This window comes from Crocodylus siamensis, chromosome 11 (genome assembly GCF_052110815.1).
Source record: "Crocodylus siamensis isolate JL-2025a chromosome 11, ASM5211081v1, whole genome shotgun sequence".
Lineage (NCBI taxonomy): Eukaryota > Metazoa > Chordata > Crocodylia > Crocodylidae > Crocodylus > Crocodylus siamensis.
Genome location: NC_143405.1, coordinates 16562944 through 16579127, shown reverse-complemented (window position 1 = coordinate 16579127; position 16184 = coordinate 16562944). Strand labels below are relative to the sequence as shown.

At 45.7% G+C, this 16184-nt stretch overlaps 1 protein-coding gene across 1 annotated transcript; it reads right to left on the bottom strand.

The window, feature by feature from the left end:
• Nucleotides 1–364: 364 nt before the first annotated feature.
• LOC149855489 (ficolin-2-like) lies at nt 365–13160 on the bottom strand. Its single transcript, XM_090021101.1, has 11 exons — nt 13034–13160; nt 12732–12806; nt 8798–8842; nt 8126–8161; nt 6403–6456; nt 4756–4791; nt 4142–4177; nt 3141–3268; nt 2552–2681; nt 1331–1465; nt 365–832 (listed from the first exon to the last, which is right to left on the bottom strand). The coding sequence occupies exons 1-11, from the start codon at nt 13101–13103 to the stop codon at nt 573–575; spliced, it is 1005 nt and encodes a 334-aa protein (XP_089877227.1). The 5' UTR covers nt 13104–13160; the 3' UTR covers nt 365–572.
• Nucleotides 13161–16184: the final 3024 nt, after the last annotated feature.

Sequence of the window (16184 nt, the reverse complement as noted above, 5' to 3'; positions counted from 1 at the left end):
GCCAATATTATTAGAGGAACTGAAAATGATCTGCAGAACAAATACGATGACCCAGGTCTCAGGAAACAGCAATAAGAGATCCATTACTTTTTTCTAGAGTCCCAAGTATTATCATCTTTGTTTAAAGATATATTGTCATATAAAACGTTGTCATGGTTAGCAGGCCAACTGCACCCTGGCTGTGCCAACACGTCTCAGGACTACAACTCTACCTTAATTGAAGTAATTTTTTTTAATCCACCCTTGGAGGCCAGGATGTGGGTCATGGACTATGACTAATTTCAGTAGGTCCAACTAGACTTTGAATGGTACGGGAGCCTGTGATAGCATATGTTTGTAATGACAGAGAGCGCCGTCATCCTTCAAACAAAGCCTTATTTATTCCTTTCATGGAGTTACAAAAGATGTAGTGCAAAAAGTAAAAGCAATAAATGGCTGATATACTTCAGCTACAGATGCCAAAGCTGACTCTAGCAAGGTTCTCCCAGCAGAAACCATGTTTATTTCAGCAGAAGCCTCAAAAGCGGCTCGCACTTAATGCAAAAAGGCACTGAGGAGCGTAAGAAATATATCTATGATGTGTACTGAGCAGGCCTGAATTTCATTTCGGAGACCTTGTAGGAATACTTGTCCCCATGGCCCTGGGCCCAGACCATGCCACGATTAGGTTGACTGTGGGCTCCACGCAGATATTCCCCATTCAGGTCAGACTCCAGACAGGCATTGAACCACCAGGCTCCATGCAGGGTGCCGGCACAGTGACTTGGATCCAGATCATTGTCCTGATCTTTGGTTGAAAACATCATGTTGTTGTGATAAGTCAGTGAATCCCCTGTAATAACCAAAGATCAGGAACAGGGTTTAAATGCAAGTTAAATTTTCATTACCCTTAATTTTGGGCCGCTCAGTCCAAAGGACTGAATTAGATGTTGCATAAATAGGCACACAAGTCCCCTACCCTCGCATGATTTTATTGCAGTGCTCAAAGACCTGCATATTCTGGGCTTGTATCAGTATTTGTTTACATACGTTTCATATTGGAGTAATTCCACCAGCTGGTTTATATCAGGTATGGGAGAGCCCAGAACTGAAAGGTTCAGTGTCCTAAATAGTGGGGGCTGTGCTTAAACTTCTAAACTATGAAAATTAACTGTGATTGGGGATAGACAGACAAGGGGGAAAAAAAACAGCTGTTTCTTGGTCCTATTGGTGCGAATATTAGGGGTCTGGGTCATAACATTTGAACCCATAGAACTGGTCCTACATCTTTCCATTGGATATGCCTGTTTTGTTTCTACTCAGTATTATCCCTCACACGTCCCCCACCTACCTGCATCACCAGCAGTCATGCCCCCTAGAATCAGCTTGTACTTGTCAGACTCTCCTGAGATCTTGAATGAGCTGTACTTAGCAAAAGTCTTGCGGTTTTCAAAGTCTTCGAGGTCGACACGTAGCTCATTGATTCCTGTTGAGCACAGGAGCAATGTAAAAATGCTGGTGACTTCCATTCCCATTTGCTCACTCTTGGGTTTCTTCTGACCCTTACCCATCCAGACAAGAAATATTCACTTAACCCTCAGGAGTTCAGCCTGGGATGCTTTTATTCACATAGTTTCCATCCTCCCTCTTGACTTTCCATTGGCAAAGGAAACCCAAAAAGGAAACAAGAACCAGCAGTAGTGGAGGCTTTTACTATTTTGGGCTCCCAGAATCAGCACCTCTGGAGAGTGAAGGCAACACCAGCAACTGAATAGAGGTCTGGGCATTTGGCTGTCTTGCCTGGTGGGGACTGATCACACAGACAGTGATCTTGTACATCTCACTGGGCACAGCTACATGAGACGCTCAGTGCATAGTTGGCTACTTGGCTGTGCATTATGCCTCGCAGCAAAAAATGTGCTATTACGCTACTGTGCAATAGTATGAGTCTACTGCTCATTAACCATCATGAAAAAGGTTTACGAATGTGTAGTAGAACAGTCTACTGTGCATTTATGTAGTACTTCCTTTTGCAAGTACTGAATGTAATGTGCAGTAGGCACGGCTCATAAATGAATTTCTAGATGCACCCAGTGTTAGCTATTGTGGGTCAGGAACAGATTTTATAAAAACTTGGGTTTGGGATGTTTGTTATGAATGTATAAATCTTTATGGGGATCCAACCTTTGCCTGGTTTCCTGAGCATTGCATGGGTCTCTGGATTGCATGCTGCACTTGGAAAAATTATGCTGTAAGAAACAGCTAGTGGGAATGGAGCAGCCTCTTCAGTACTAAAGGTTTTAAATGACAGGTCCAGTGGGCACTGGATTGTATGCCCTATCTGGGCTTTGTCCCCAGCTCCATCCCCAGCCTGCTGTATAAAATTGGGCAAGCTAAGACACTTCTCTGTGCCTTCGATTAAGTGCAATGAGACTTGTCTACCTTTGTAAAGCACTTTGAGATCTACAAGTGAAGATCACTGTGCTCTTGCTACTAGAAGGGCTACAAACTCCTCTGAGCCAGGTTACATGGGGAGGGTTGAGTAGGATAAAGAAAAGTTGAGGACTCTTACCAAGTGATGTCAGCAGGTGAATGTTGTCATTTCCCAGCCAGAACTCTGTCAGCCTGCTGCCAAAGCCTTTCTGGTATGACTTCCAGTCCCGAAAAAAATCCACTGAACCATCCATCCGTTTCTGGAAAACCTGCAATACAACAAGACGGACTCAGGTGAGAAGCTGGTTGCATTCATTTTATAGCTGTGTAAACAGCAGCTCCGTCCCTCTGATGTCCATTTTTCTAGCAAAAGTTGCCCTTTAGCTGCAGGGTAGTGGGAATCGGAATACACTAAACCCCATATTTTAACTTCCTTTCAAACCACACTTTTAATTCCCACTGCCATACTGTGAGTCTGTCAACTGGTCAAAATCCTGAGGGGGGTTTTGGGCTGTTTGGGGTTCTTTTTAACTCTTTTCTGATTCAGTCGTATTCTAGTTTTCTTAGCAGTAGTGAAAACTGAATAAGGTTAACTTCCTTTGCAGAGAACCAGACCTGTCTTCTAGAAATGTATGGAACACAGGTTGAGAGAGAAGACCCAGTTTGAGACTGGATCCTGTTTGCATGAGAGTGTCTGATAAGTTTTATCATATTCTTTTCTTACTTACAGTCCACCCACCACCATCTGTATGCATGTCACACATTACAGTCATGGCCTTGCAGTCCTGGGGGTAGATGGTGTACCAGCCACTCAGCACATTCCCACTGTTTAACAGCTCCAAGCAACTCTTCGCACCTGGGCAAAAGAAGAAGGATACAAATGATACAAATCTAGGCCCGTGGTTCCTGACACTGTTAGATTATCGAACTCAGAAAATCCTGCCTCTTAGTTTCACTCTTTTTTTTTTCTCAAGTCCAAAAAAATAACCAGGTAATTCTTTTGTTGTAAAAATCAGAAATGACCACAAGTAAGAATGTTTTCGACCCTATGGATCTCTGGGTTTATCTTGTGAATCATGTTTGTATATCTAATAGGGTTCACACTGTAAGGACCTGTTGCATTCTTTAAAGGATCTTAAGGCATTCCAGGGGGCACAGCACTCTGGTTGAGAAGGGCTGATGTGGCCTGTACTAGAGATGAATAGTTTGAATGAGTCAAAAGTGTGGTATTCTGATACCTGACTGTCTGGAGACTTGTGCCTGGATTTCTGTCATTACAAAATAAAAAGGCATGTTTGAACAGGATGAACATAACTAGATTTTATCCATAGAGAAAAGTTTTAAAAGATGGTAAAACAAATTTTGCAATGTTAATGGAAGTGAATTCCTCGGCCCTTGACTGCAAACTGCAGGAGTCAATGTATAAAATGGGCCCCGCTGTTTTGGTAACTAACTGCTGTGACAGAGCTAGCCTGTGGCTGTTCAAGTAGTGTCCTGTGAGTGCCTGGGCTGACCAGTGCTGATTTAAGGCTACCCAGATCTGGCCACATTCCTGTAGCAGTAGCTGTGTTACAGATCTTATAATCAAGTCCCACTCTCAGAAAAATTACATCAGATCTGAGGGGCTTCTACAAAATGTTCAGTTTCTGTCAAAATTCTTTTGATGGGTCTCTGACCTGCGAAGCAAGGTCCTTGGAGTAAGATAAGGGAACATCCATCTCATGCTCACCTTCCTTACAGCGAATGTCATCCAGCTTCTTCCCATCTGTGCAGGAAACAAACTCAAAATAAACAGATTGTAAGCTGGAAAAAACCTGTGTGTTCTAAGTAGCTATTTAGTTCCAGCTGTAATTACTACAGCTCAAATATTACAGGAGCAATACATATTAAATTACAAAAAGAGCAGGGTAACAACCCTATAGAAGGAAGAGCAGCTCTAGAAGGAAGCAGCATCTTCTCAAAGGTACACTGAAAAAAAAAATTAATTTTGCTTTTTGCTCCAGTGCTCCAGTAATATAAAGCAACTGTAGAGTGAGTGCAAGTGTAATTTTACTGCCATGTGAAGGCCCCTGTAGGCTGCCAGGATAGTGTAAAGTGGCCTTGGAACAATGATCAGGAGCCAAGGAGAGTGTGGGTTTTACTTGGATCCACACCTGACCCAACATTCAAGGTCCATACACAAGCATCAGAGGAGCCATGCAAAATCCCGAGCATACAGCAAAAAATGCTTCCTTGGGCTTTATTGTAAGTGGGTGACCAGTAACCTTTCTTTGGCATCGTATAAAACATAAGTGTAGGAATAGCCTTCTATAGTTACATGCTCTCTCAAGTATGGCCTTTTACCTTCTAGTCCAATGAAGCCAGGTTCACCTCTTTCTCCTGCATCCAAAAAGAAAGACAGAAATGGAACAAGGTTGAGTACCTGCTGCCTGGATTCCCCAGGCACCATTCTCCCCTACAGGCACTGCCCTGCTCCTGGGGCAGCACAGAGGCTTCTCACGAGGGGATCTCCAGGAGGTGTTCTGCATTTGGGAGATCTGACACCACCCAGATCTCAGGGAACAAACACAGCTGCTCCCCCATACCTGAAGATGACTCTGCACACTCTCCTCTGTTACTGCCTCCTTCTGTCAAATGATACAGACAGGCCATAGCCCCACCCCATACCCCTGGGGGAGGTTTGCCCCTGCAGTATCTCTGGCACTATATCAATCTTCTGTTTTCTGCATGGAAGCTTGAGAAGTGGGATACACCCTCCCTGCCTAGCACAGATCCAATCCTTGATAATGGGCACAATGGAAGTGAGAGGTAATTCAAGCCCAAGTTCAGAGCGATGTGCAAGGGGATGTACCCATTTACTGGCATGTCACTGGTAAGGCTTCCAACTCAGGCCTTAACTGCATCCCCATCGTTATGTCTGGAACTAGCATTGGTACAGTTCTGCCAGTACCAACCACAGTATAAACCCTGTTGCAAATAGTGTGCAACTGTTTCCTAGCACCATGCTAGAAACAGCTGCTCTGTGTCCTTACAACTGCTGTCACCATTAGGGAGGCTCCCTTGTGCTGATTTTTCAGTGGAGAATTACTCTCAGGGATATTAAGTGAGTGGAAGTCTAGGGGTGCATAGAGATGTTTGGGGAGGTTAGATTGACTTAAAAATAGCCACCTCATCTAAGGTAAATCAGGATGAGGGGACTATCTGTTGGAGGATTGGTGTGGGGAGGCAGGGTCTCCAGGAGTGGGCAGAGGAATTGGGGAGTGGGGGGTATTGCTGGGATCTGGGAGGGTTTGGTGGGATTAGGGGGGTTTGCAGGAGAGGTTGGAGGGATGGGGTTCTCTCTCCCCCTACCTCATGAGACCAGGGGCTATTTTTAGCCCACTGACCCCCACCCCCAGATGAACAACCCCCTCCATCCTGCCCACTCCAGCCCACACTGGGATTTGCTTGGTTCCCATCTCCAGCAAATGCTGGCAAAACTATCACTGGGAGCAGCTTGTGGGATGGGGGTTTAGTGGGCAGTGGGTTGCTGTCTGATTGGTCTGTTGTGAGGGTTGCCCATCTGTTAATGAGGGGGAGGGGCCAGGGGATAAAAATAGCCCCGTGCCACGGGGCAGGTAGGAAAGTGAAGCCCTGAGGCTGGGGCCCCCAGCTGGGGTTTGGCTGCTCTGAGACTGTACAGAAGTTCAGGATAGTTACATTGATCTAAAAAATGGTGAACCTCATCTAAGTTACACTACCTCAGAGGCAGGGTTAACTTAGATTGGGTCAGCCATTTATAGACCGATTTTACTGTTCTGAACTTGTATACAGTTTGCACTTAGATCCACCTAAGTACTGTATGATCCACACCTGGGTGAACTAAGTTAGATTGGGTGGCCATTTTTAACATGATCTAAACTTCCGCTCACCTCCCCGAATGTCTGTACTTTACTTAAGCAATGGAGCTGGTTGTTGTGTGAATTACACAAGTGCCGTTCAGTACTTTACCTTTCTCCCCTGGTGCTCCTTGAGGTCCCGGTGCTCCTCGAGGTCCCATAAGACCTACAGCCACAAAAGATTTGGAATAAAAATGTAAGGTGTAGGTTGGGAATATTTCACAGGTAAGTTCAGAAGATGGGGAATGTGTTAAAACTGCTCCCTACCCAAAATGAGGGTTAGATTTGTCTTATGCCTGCTGTTACAACTCTCCACTTAAACAAACTTATGCTGAATCTTTGGGATTTCCTCCCAGCTACACATGCACGGCCAGATATTTTCATCTTTAGCTGTTGCTAAAGCCAAGGTCTTACCAACAGCTCCGATTTGTAAGTGTGGCTATCACTCAGCTTTCAAACAAAACGGCAAGGGAGCCAAGCAAGTGGCATCCCTCAGCCTGGGCATCTTGGGTTAATTGAGCTTTTCAATCCAAGATCGACAGAACTGTAGGGGGCCCATTCTGCACATCTGCAGTGATAAGTCAGTCATTGCAGAACCACAAAGAGAAGCGCACAGCACTTGCATAGTTGTCTACATCTTCAGAGGGACTTATAAACACTACCAGAGCCTGACAGCTCCCTGTGATGTGAGATCACTAGCCAGGACTGACCAAAAATTGGAAACCCAATTTCCTGAAATATGCTTGAAATTTCTAGCGCTTTCTTTTCTAAGGATTCAGAAAGGGAAAATTGTTTATTCAAAAAAAATCGCAACATTTGGAATTCTTATTTTCCAGTTTCCCTTCCTTGTCTGTTTTTAATTTCCTTTTGAGCCTTAATGGTCATTCCTTGTCCCATTTTCCCATTTCCTTTTCCTTTGTGTCATTTCTGAAAAATTAAAGTGGAAAAATCCCTCACATGTGGAAAGGTTTCAGTGTTACAGATTTCCCATTCTTCCTTTTACCACCTTGTGACATATCTTAAGTTGAGGAGTTTTTGAGATGTTAATAATTGAAGAAAAACAGAAAATTCAGCATAGATAAAAATTATTGTAGTATATCCTTGCTGGGGTTGTTTGACCCCAGTACTCTTTCCTGCCATGGCAGGGGGTCGGACTCGATGATCTGCTCAGGTCCCTTCCAACCCTACTAACTATGAAACTATCCTTTCCTAAAACAACGGAGGGGGCTGGGAGGGAAGGAATAATTTTAACTTAGGAACCAAATCGATTTTTGAAGGCCAAAGTAGAACAGCAATGTAAATTAAGAAGTACATTGTCATGTTAATTAATAATTTTCTATTGAAAAAATCAGTAGTTTTGTTGAAGGCAATATTTTCCTCTAAAAAATCTATTTCACCTACTCTATAGGTAATGTTATCGGTCCTGATTTTAGACTAGGTTGAAATCAAGGTTTGGACTTACGTGATTTTTCCAAGTTTTCAGTGCAAGCCAGTGATGATCTGAGAGAGACCTCAGACATTCTCACTGACAACGGATCAAGAAGCTTGTGAACAGCATCTCTGTAGCTGTCCTAGGCTTCGCCCTGTAATACCACAGTCTGTGTCTTCTGCTTCAATGCTGTGCTACTGCCAGAGCAATGGACCAGAAGGTAGTGCTCTGTAATTTCAGTCTGTGGTTGGTTTAGATGCTGAATCATTTTAGCGAGGGAAATGTTGTGTTCCTGACTGCAATTTTCTGGCTGTGGGTTGCAGGATTCTCCTGGAGTGCCCTTTCCCCTGAAATCTCAAAGGTAATGAATTAGAGATGGGACGTAGAAATATCCCAAGGCTCATACCTGGTGGTCCTGGGACACCAGGAGGTCCCCTGGGTCCTGTTAAAAAAAAAAAATAGGAGGAATTACTGGAAACGCTATGGGCCTGATTCTGGAGTGGAAAATCAGGCTCTGTGGAGTCAGCTGTTTCTCATATTCACAGTCCTGCTCTGGAGACTACACAGAGACACTGTGCAAGCAGGCGCACCAGAGCACAGCTCGCCTCCTACAGAGCCTGGGAAGCAGAGTCATTGTTCTGCGCACACAGGGATTGCAGGAACTGTCCTCCTCTGACCCTGTGGCTGGCCACCCTCATTCACTCACTAGATTGCCCCAAAAACCAAAGCCCTCTGGAGTTGGTGCTGCCTTGTGCAAAGCGAGGCCTTTCACTCCCATCCACAGCAGTGAGAGGAGCTGGCCAGTCCTGCCAGTGCAGCATTTACTGGTTTCAGTTTGGATTTACACTACAGCAAGTGAAAAGAGCCCATGCCCATTTGTACATCCACATTAGGAAAGATGAAATGGCCAGGCTGACAAGGCTCTCCCATTTGACTACTGTGCTGATTGAACAAAGCTCTCCTGTGCTTGCTAGCACTTTCCCTTATACCTTGGTGCCTCTTCTGCCACACGGAAACCTGGAGGATCCTTTAACTCTGCAGTCCCAAAAGAATGAGAAGTAATCATAGATTGTTTTACCTGGTTCTCCTGGCGCGCCTTGAGGCCCTGGTGGTCCCCTGGCCCCTGGAAAAATAAATGGCTCCAGATTAATTTTCTGCACATGAACATAGGGAAGTATCTTGAGCAAGAACTGGGGGGGGGGGGGGCCTACACTTTTCAAATGATTCCCAAAGCCATGCTCTAAAGCCAGATTTCAAATTGAGCTTTTTCTTTGTAAGCTATGATCCCGCACTCCTCATGCAGGTAAAGCCCTTATCACCCCAAGGGGCTACTTCCCCTGATCCAGGAATCCAGGTTCCAGCCTCCTGTGTCAGACAAATGGCCAGTGACTTATGGACTCTGCTCTGGCTTCTTTTTTTTATCTTTTTATTATGCTAGACATTGATGAGTAGCATATTGCTTATTTGCGCAAAGATAATTTTTCTATTTTATTTATGCTTTTTGTCAATCTGCTCTTGGGTGGAAATAGGAACTCCTTTAAAAGGCACTAAATGATATTTAAAACTGGTTTAATTCATTTTATTAAGCAAACCTAAATGTGCTGGGTTTGTGAGTTGATGTGATCACACCTGGCCACTGTTCGTCTTCAGGATTTCAGATCTAGCAGATCCCATATTTCAGACCTTCCTTTTTTCATAGATTGTGAGGGGAAAATAAGGCTTCCTGCCTTTAAAACTCCCATTTGGTTCCTCAGCTTTAAATGAATTGGTTATTGACCTGAACTATTTGAATAATCTGAAATGAAGACAATATTCTTCTCATGGTAACATGCGGAAGGGGCTACTGTTGCTAAAACCTCATTTCAGTTGCTAAGCCAGCTATTTATCCCAGATAAGTGGTTTAATTGGCTTGAAAGTTAACCCATATCATCAATTAGTCTGTAGGGATTAATTCTGTACTTTTATTTAATTTAAATTATTAAAGTAAATTTCAACTTCAGGGTAAGTTGTGCTAATTGCAAGCTTAATATTAAAATAGTTTATATTTTAAGGTAAGTGTTAAATGTAAAAAGAAAAAATACTTCTAAATCTAAAAATCTGATTGTTGTCCCCTCTGCTGAAAGCAAAGAAGAATTTTCAAATGTCAAATGATAGGGAGCCATAGGAAGGGCTGCAGGTGCAATAAGGTCATGATGAAATGGTAGGAAGCTAAGCAGGGAGTCAGTCAGGCTATTAACATGGACGGGAAGGATGTGGGTGAGGACTGTGAGGTGAGGAGGAGCCAGGGGGTGAATGGAAGGAGGAGGCTGGTGAGATGGGGCAGGAGGGAAGGACAGAGGGAGCACTGGTGCGAGGAGGAGAAAGCTGAGAGGCAGCAGTGGTGGTGAGGGCCTGGAATTGCTCCAGAGCAGTCTAATATTCTGCCTAGTCTCCAGAAGAGGACCTAGAATTAAGGGAGAGGAAAAAGGGAAGGCAACCACAGCATGTCTGCAGAAATGGTGAAAGGAGGATGAAGAATTGTAAATGACTGGAGATATTTTTAAAAGGACTGAGCTTTCCAGAGGTAGCAACAGAATGGGAGTGAGAAGGAGTGAGGCTGGAGTGTGAGGAACACAAAGGGTAGAGGAGATCTGGGAAGTGAGCAGAAGGAAAGGATGGGAACTGAAGCAGGGACAGATCTCTCCAGAGCAGAAGAGAAAGAAGTGGAGGTGGCGGTGGGGGAGGAATCAGTGCAGGGATGTGATTTGGATACCAGCTGTGCCATGTCTGAGCTGCTTCTAATGACAGTTGTCACCTAGGAAATGCCTATACTACAGACAGCAGCGGAGCATAGACCCATCTCAGCTACCCCTAAACAGGCTGGCATGGATACTACAAGCAGTCTAGCTGCAGCACACAGACTCCAATGCCGACTAAGCCACTTTCTTAGAGTAGACTAGGCTGTGCTGAGCTCCAGGCTGCCACAGCTAGGCTGCTGCCAGGAGTAGAGCTAGCTCCCTTAGATCTGGGACAGAATTTCAAGAAATCAATTTAACCTAAATCAGTTAAGCCTAAAACTGCATCCATCCAGGCTTATCTTAAACAAGATTTGACCATTTTGAGAGCAGTGTATGTGCACTTGACTTCTGTTGTGTTACAGATTTGAACTAGTCTCTGATCACTTACACTGGGTTAGGTGTAATTTCTGTCCCTACCCTCAAAGCTCACTCTTTACACTACCCTGATGGTTGGGGACAGATATTTAAAAAGTCAGAGCCTGAATTGATTCAATCTTTGCAGTTAGTCTAACCTGCCTAGGTTGAACTGATTTGTAACAGCACAGACATTCCTTGTGGACTGAGGAAATGTGGGCACATGCCTGCAGTCGCTTAGGCCAGGAGCTGGACGCGCTAGGCCCCGCCCTTGGCTTCAGGGAAGCTGTGTTGTGGGGCATGGCCAGCGCAGGCTGAACTGGCCAGAGAGGGGTTTAATTCCCCTCTCTCTGTCCCACTGGCAGGGACCTGATCTGGGTAACCTGGGCAATCCCTCCTGTTCCCTTGGCATGGCCCCCTGAGGCAGAGGGGGCAGAGAGAGGTGTTGTTCTCTACTCTACTTTCACTGCTCCCAGGAAAGCTATGGTGGTGACAGCAGCAGCCTGGAGGGTTCTTGCCCCCCACCAAGCCCCGGTGCTGTCACACACAGTCCACATCAGCTCTGCCTGCCCTGCAGCAGTCCTCCCTCCAGGAAGGGGCTCGCACTCCCTGACACTGTGCCAGGGTCCCTTGCTGCTGCAGCAGCCAGGCAGGGCTGTGATTGAGATGCTGGCTGGCAGGCCCCCTTAGGCGGGGTTGGGGGCAGGGATGGGGGTTATTCCTCCTCCTTCCAGCATCTAGCGGAGGGGACTAATTCCACTGCTTGCCCCTAGCAGGGAGCGAGCAGCAGCGGCGGCAGTCGGAGTGGCCCGACTCGGCTGTGGTCCCCCAGGGGCAGTGTGAGTAGGGGAGGAATAACCCCACTCCCTGCCACCTCTGCTTCAGGGGCCGTGCCAGCCACCTGCTGCAGCAGTGAGGGGGGAACGCCCAGTAAACCCAGCTCAGGTCCTTGCAGGTGGGACAGGAAGGCAGGAATTTAACCCCTCTCTGGCCAGACCTGCCTGTCCCTGCTCGGCTGGAAAGCAGAGGGGTGGGGCCAGCCCTGCTCCCCTGGAGCAGAGAGCCCAGCCCAGAGAGCAGGCCTGGATGCTGGGGGACTCTGGTTTAAGTTTAAACAGGGAAGTAGTCTAGGTTAGACATTGCATAAACCAGTTCAAGCTCAATCAGTTAAGTCTGATACTACATTCACTCAAATTAATCTCAAACCAGTTTTAGCCATTTTGAATCTGGTTTATGAGCACCGAATGTCTGTTCTGTTACACATTTAAACCAGTTTCTGATCACTTATACTGGTTTATGTGTACTGTCTGTCCCTAACCAATGTCTGCAGGCAGGACTTGCCCGTGCAGGTACAACATTGTTCCTGCATCCAAGTTGGGATGTGACGGCAGTGCTGTCTGCTGGTCCTTCCGGTGGCTACAAGGGACCTATTCGCAGAAACGCTCCTCACATTCAGTATCTTTGTGTAAACAACCTCTGCAACAAAATCCAATAGCACGTGCACTTCTGTTATTTGTCCCATTTACAGCCAACATGCCCTGTACACCCCCACATAGACTGTCAGGGCAGACAGAAGACAGGGCAGAGTTGAATCTTATAGACTAACTGAATTAGAGATGCATAAGTTTTTGTAAGCAACGGCTCATGAAAGCTTATGCACCTCTGATTTGATTACTCTGCAACGTGCAAATCTACCTTGTTTTGTACCTGACTTCAGGCTAACATGGCTATCTCTACCTGTCTCTTTGCTCAGAGCACAGGGAGAGAAATGTCCATTATTACAGAGCAGGAATGTTGTGTAAAGCAACTTTGCACGACATGATGAGGGTTTTGGGGTATGTGCAGTTTGTTTCATTCAAAAGCGTCCAAAGCAGAACGTACCTGGTAGCCCCGGTAGTCCAGGGGTCCCACGGTCTCCTTCATGTGGGGGGCTTTCACGACGTGCCAAGCGCTTCCCTGGGAAAAAGACAATTCCAGTAAAAAATAAGCCCAGGAAATTGAAGCCTGCCCACAGGGGGGGAGCCCGTTTTTCACTGGTGCAGGGCATCTGCACCTGAGGCTTGCTCTGTTGTATTTACAACAGTGAAACTATTCCTGTTTTTGCCAGCGCCTCTAGGTTTCTGTCACTGGAGCTGGCCAGTACTTTTTCACCAGAGCATTTTATGTGCCTCATTCCGACTCACCTGTGGCTATGCAAACTGCTGCCGTCAGGCAGAGTAAAGCAAGGAGGGTTTGCTGTGCAGCCCTCCCCATGGCTGGTGCTGGTCTCTGCAATGGCAGCTCCACTCCTGTTCTCCTTTTCAGTTTTTCTTCACCACAGAGTCTTTTATAGGACAATCAAATAAATAAATAAATGAATCCCAACCTCCTTCCCACTACTCTCAGGTCTCACCCAGCCTCCACCTTCCAGCTGTTTCTCTCTACTCTGCTGAGTCTGCAGAGTTAGTTCCTCCACTGATTTCCTTCACAAGATCTTGTGACTGATGTAGTATCAAACCCACAGTCCCTAATACCCCTGGCTTTACTCCTGGAGAAAGGGTCAGTGATTGTTCACCAGAGCGCCCCAAGGGATGACGAGGTCGAACGGTCACAAACTTCTGCAAAACCGTTTCAGGCTGGACATAAGGAAGAATTTCTTTACTGTCCGAGCCCCCAAGGTCTGGAACAGCCTGCCATCGGAGGTGGTTCAAGCACCTACAATGAACACCTTCAAGAGCAAACTGGATGCTTATCTTGCCGGGATCCTATGACCCCAGCTGACTTCCTGCCCTTTGGGCAGGGGGCTGGACTCGATGATCTCTCGAGGTCCCTTCCAGCCCTGATGTCTATGAAATCTATGAAAAGCAGAGACTCTCACCAGGGGCTTAACTGAGGAGCTGATGTTACACTGGGCACATGGGCACCCTAGGAAGAGCACAAATGGAGTAGACTGGGCACAAAAACCAAAAGGCAGTTGTGTAAGGCATCCACCTTTCATACAGCTTCTCCTCTCACTGAACAGATCCAGCTGGCTTCGGAAAATGACAAATCACTTAGAATCACCTTTTGATCTTCTACCAGGATGTCAGAGCTCAAAAGAGGGTAGTCTTGGAAATACTAAAGCCTGAACCAATGTCTTACCATTCTTTTGGGGTTGAGTGACCCCTTCAGCATCGATGTTGCCCGCCAGAGGAACCTAAGGGCAACTATACACGTGCAGCGAGGCTGCTCCAATGCACTGTAATTACAGAGCATCAGAGCAGACTTCATTAATTGAGTCTGCTGGACTGTGGTAATTACAATGCTCCAGCACACTCCAGTGTCTTGCGTATCAGTGTCCTCATGCTGAAAAATGGCAGCAGGAGCACTTTAACTAATTAAAGCAGCTCCCTTCCAGAGCATGTGTATAAACACCTTAAATTAATGCTTCGGACCATTGGTCCCTGCCTTTCTTTTCTCAGTCCTGTGCCATCGTCATTGCCTTCACTTTTTGCTGTGTTCCAGTCCACTCCACCACATTGTCCCTGTGGCTTGTGCTCCTCCTCTTTCCACTGGATGGTTTTACTGCTTTCTTCACCTGTAGTATTATTGGCAGTGGGAAGTCTCTGCAAGATTGTTATCTTATCTGTCTACAAAACTGTATTTTCTTCAGGGCTCCCCTACAGTCATGGTGGTGCCACTGAGGTGGCTAACTTAGGGATTTAGGTGACTAACTTTAGTCACCTGGTTTGAAGATTTGATCTCCAATATTGGCCTCACCATAAGAGACAGTGTTTGGCTTCAGGGAAATTGTAGGTCAATTTATAAGAAAATATGAATCCTGAAGGGGGAAGTGAAGTTGTATTAATTGAAATGTGGGAAGAGTGAAACATCTGGAAAAACAAATAAGCTTATTCATTTTTGTATGATATTGGCATTACCTGACCCTAAACACTGTTTACAAATGTAAAGTTATTTCTGCTTCTTCATTGCAGGAAGGCCAGGGCTCAGCTTCAGTAGGAGCTGCAAGTTTAGCTTCATGTTAATTAATGAGAATCAGAAAGGAGCAGGGAAAAACCCACAACAAAAAGTGTTTGAAGAAATTTGAAAAAATATGAGCGAAAATCTCATGTGGGCCCAAACCTGTTCTTGGCTGGTCATAACCAAGAGCTCAGGAATCAAATTGCAGTGATGGGTGTGGGGAGACCGCATTAGAAAAGCTATTGCACAGATGCTGGGTGGTAAGGACAAGGCCTGCTTGTGGTGCATGCCATTCCAGTTAGAAAGGAGCATGCACCAAGGAAGTCCAGTCATTCAGGGGAGCGGTTTTATCTAACTGTCAACATGTACAGGGGTAGAAAGGCCAAAGGGTAAGAAAACAAGAACCGGCTGTTAGGAATGTAACAGCTCCAAAAGAACAGAAGATGCACATTCAATCCGAATGCCATTGGGATGACTTTGAAAAGAGACTGATTCTCCTTTCAAATGCAAAAGAAAAGGTGTACTGGGGAAGGGCTATCTCAACATGTAAATGAGTAGCTGGAGGAAGCACCAATGTTGAGTGTTAAACCTGCAGCTCCATCCTAAACAGGAGATCCCAGTAAGACTAAGTTTAGATTGTATTCTAAGAAATTGCATGGGAAAAGGATGCTGTATGCAGATCTAACTGCAGACACTTTCTGGGTACAGCACTTATACAAGTGGAAGTGCACAGCTTGGCTTCAAGGGAATTCTCTGAAATGGATATCAAGATCTAGCTCCTCGTCCAGGGTGATTTTCCCTAGATACTTTTTCAAGTGGTGGCCATCATTTCAGTATGTGAGCATCTCATTTATATTTAAAACTAGAAAGAAGCAGCTTGATTTAGAGGGGTGGGGCATGTGAAGAATCATAGCACTAAAACTAGGTTAAAGGTTTTATTCATTTAGTTCTGGATGCAGTGATCCTTATAATCTTTTGTGCCAGTGAGTTCCCCAGTCTAGGCCTATCTTCTGTGGTAGTTATTTCTGTCGCAATAATGATCTTCTCCAATGAAGGGTGACAGCTTCATTACTCTGGCAGAATACATCTCTTGTGGGAGGTCGTGGCCCCAGCAAAATAGGCGGTCTGCCTCCCACCACCTTCAATCCTGCAAGTCTGTGATGCGAACCCCATGCTGCGAGAGAGGACTGTGGAACACGTTCATCGTGTGTGCTGTAAGAGAAAGTGGACAAGTTGGAAGCAAGTGACAGGTAATGGGGAATGGGAGGAGGCTCCAAAGAGCACAACTTCACTATACCTCATCCCCCACTGGTGTGAGGAGCTTGAGAGGAATCAATCCAGGGGTACAGATTAGGGTTGCACACTTGTAATCTGTCCTGGGGATGACTGGCTCTG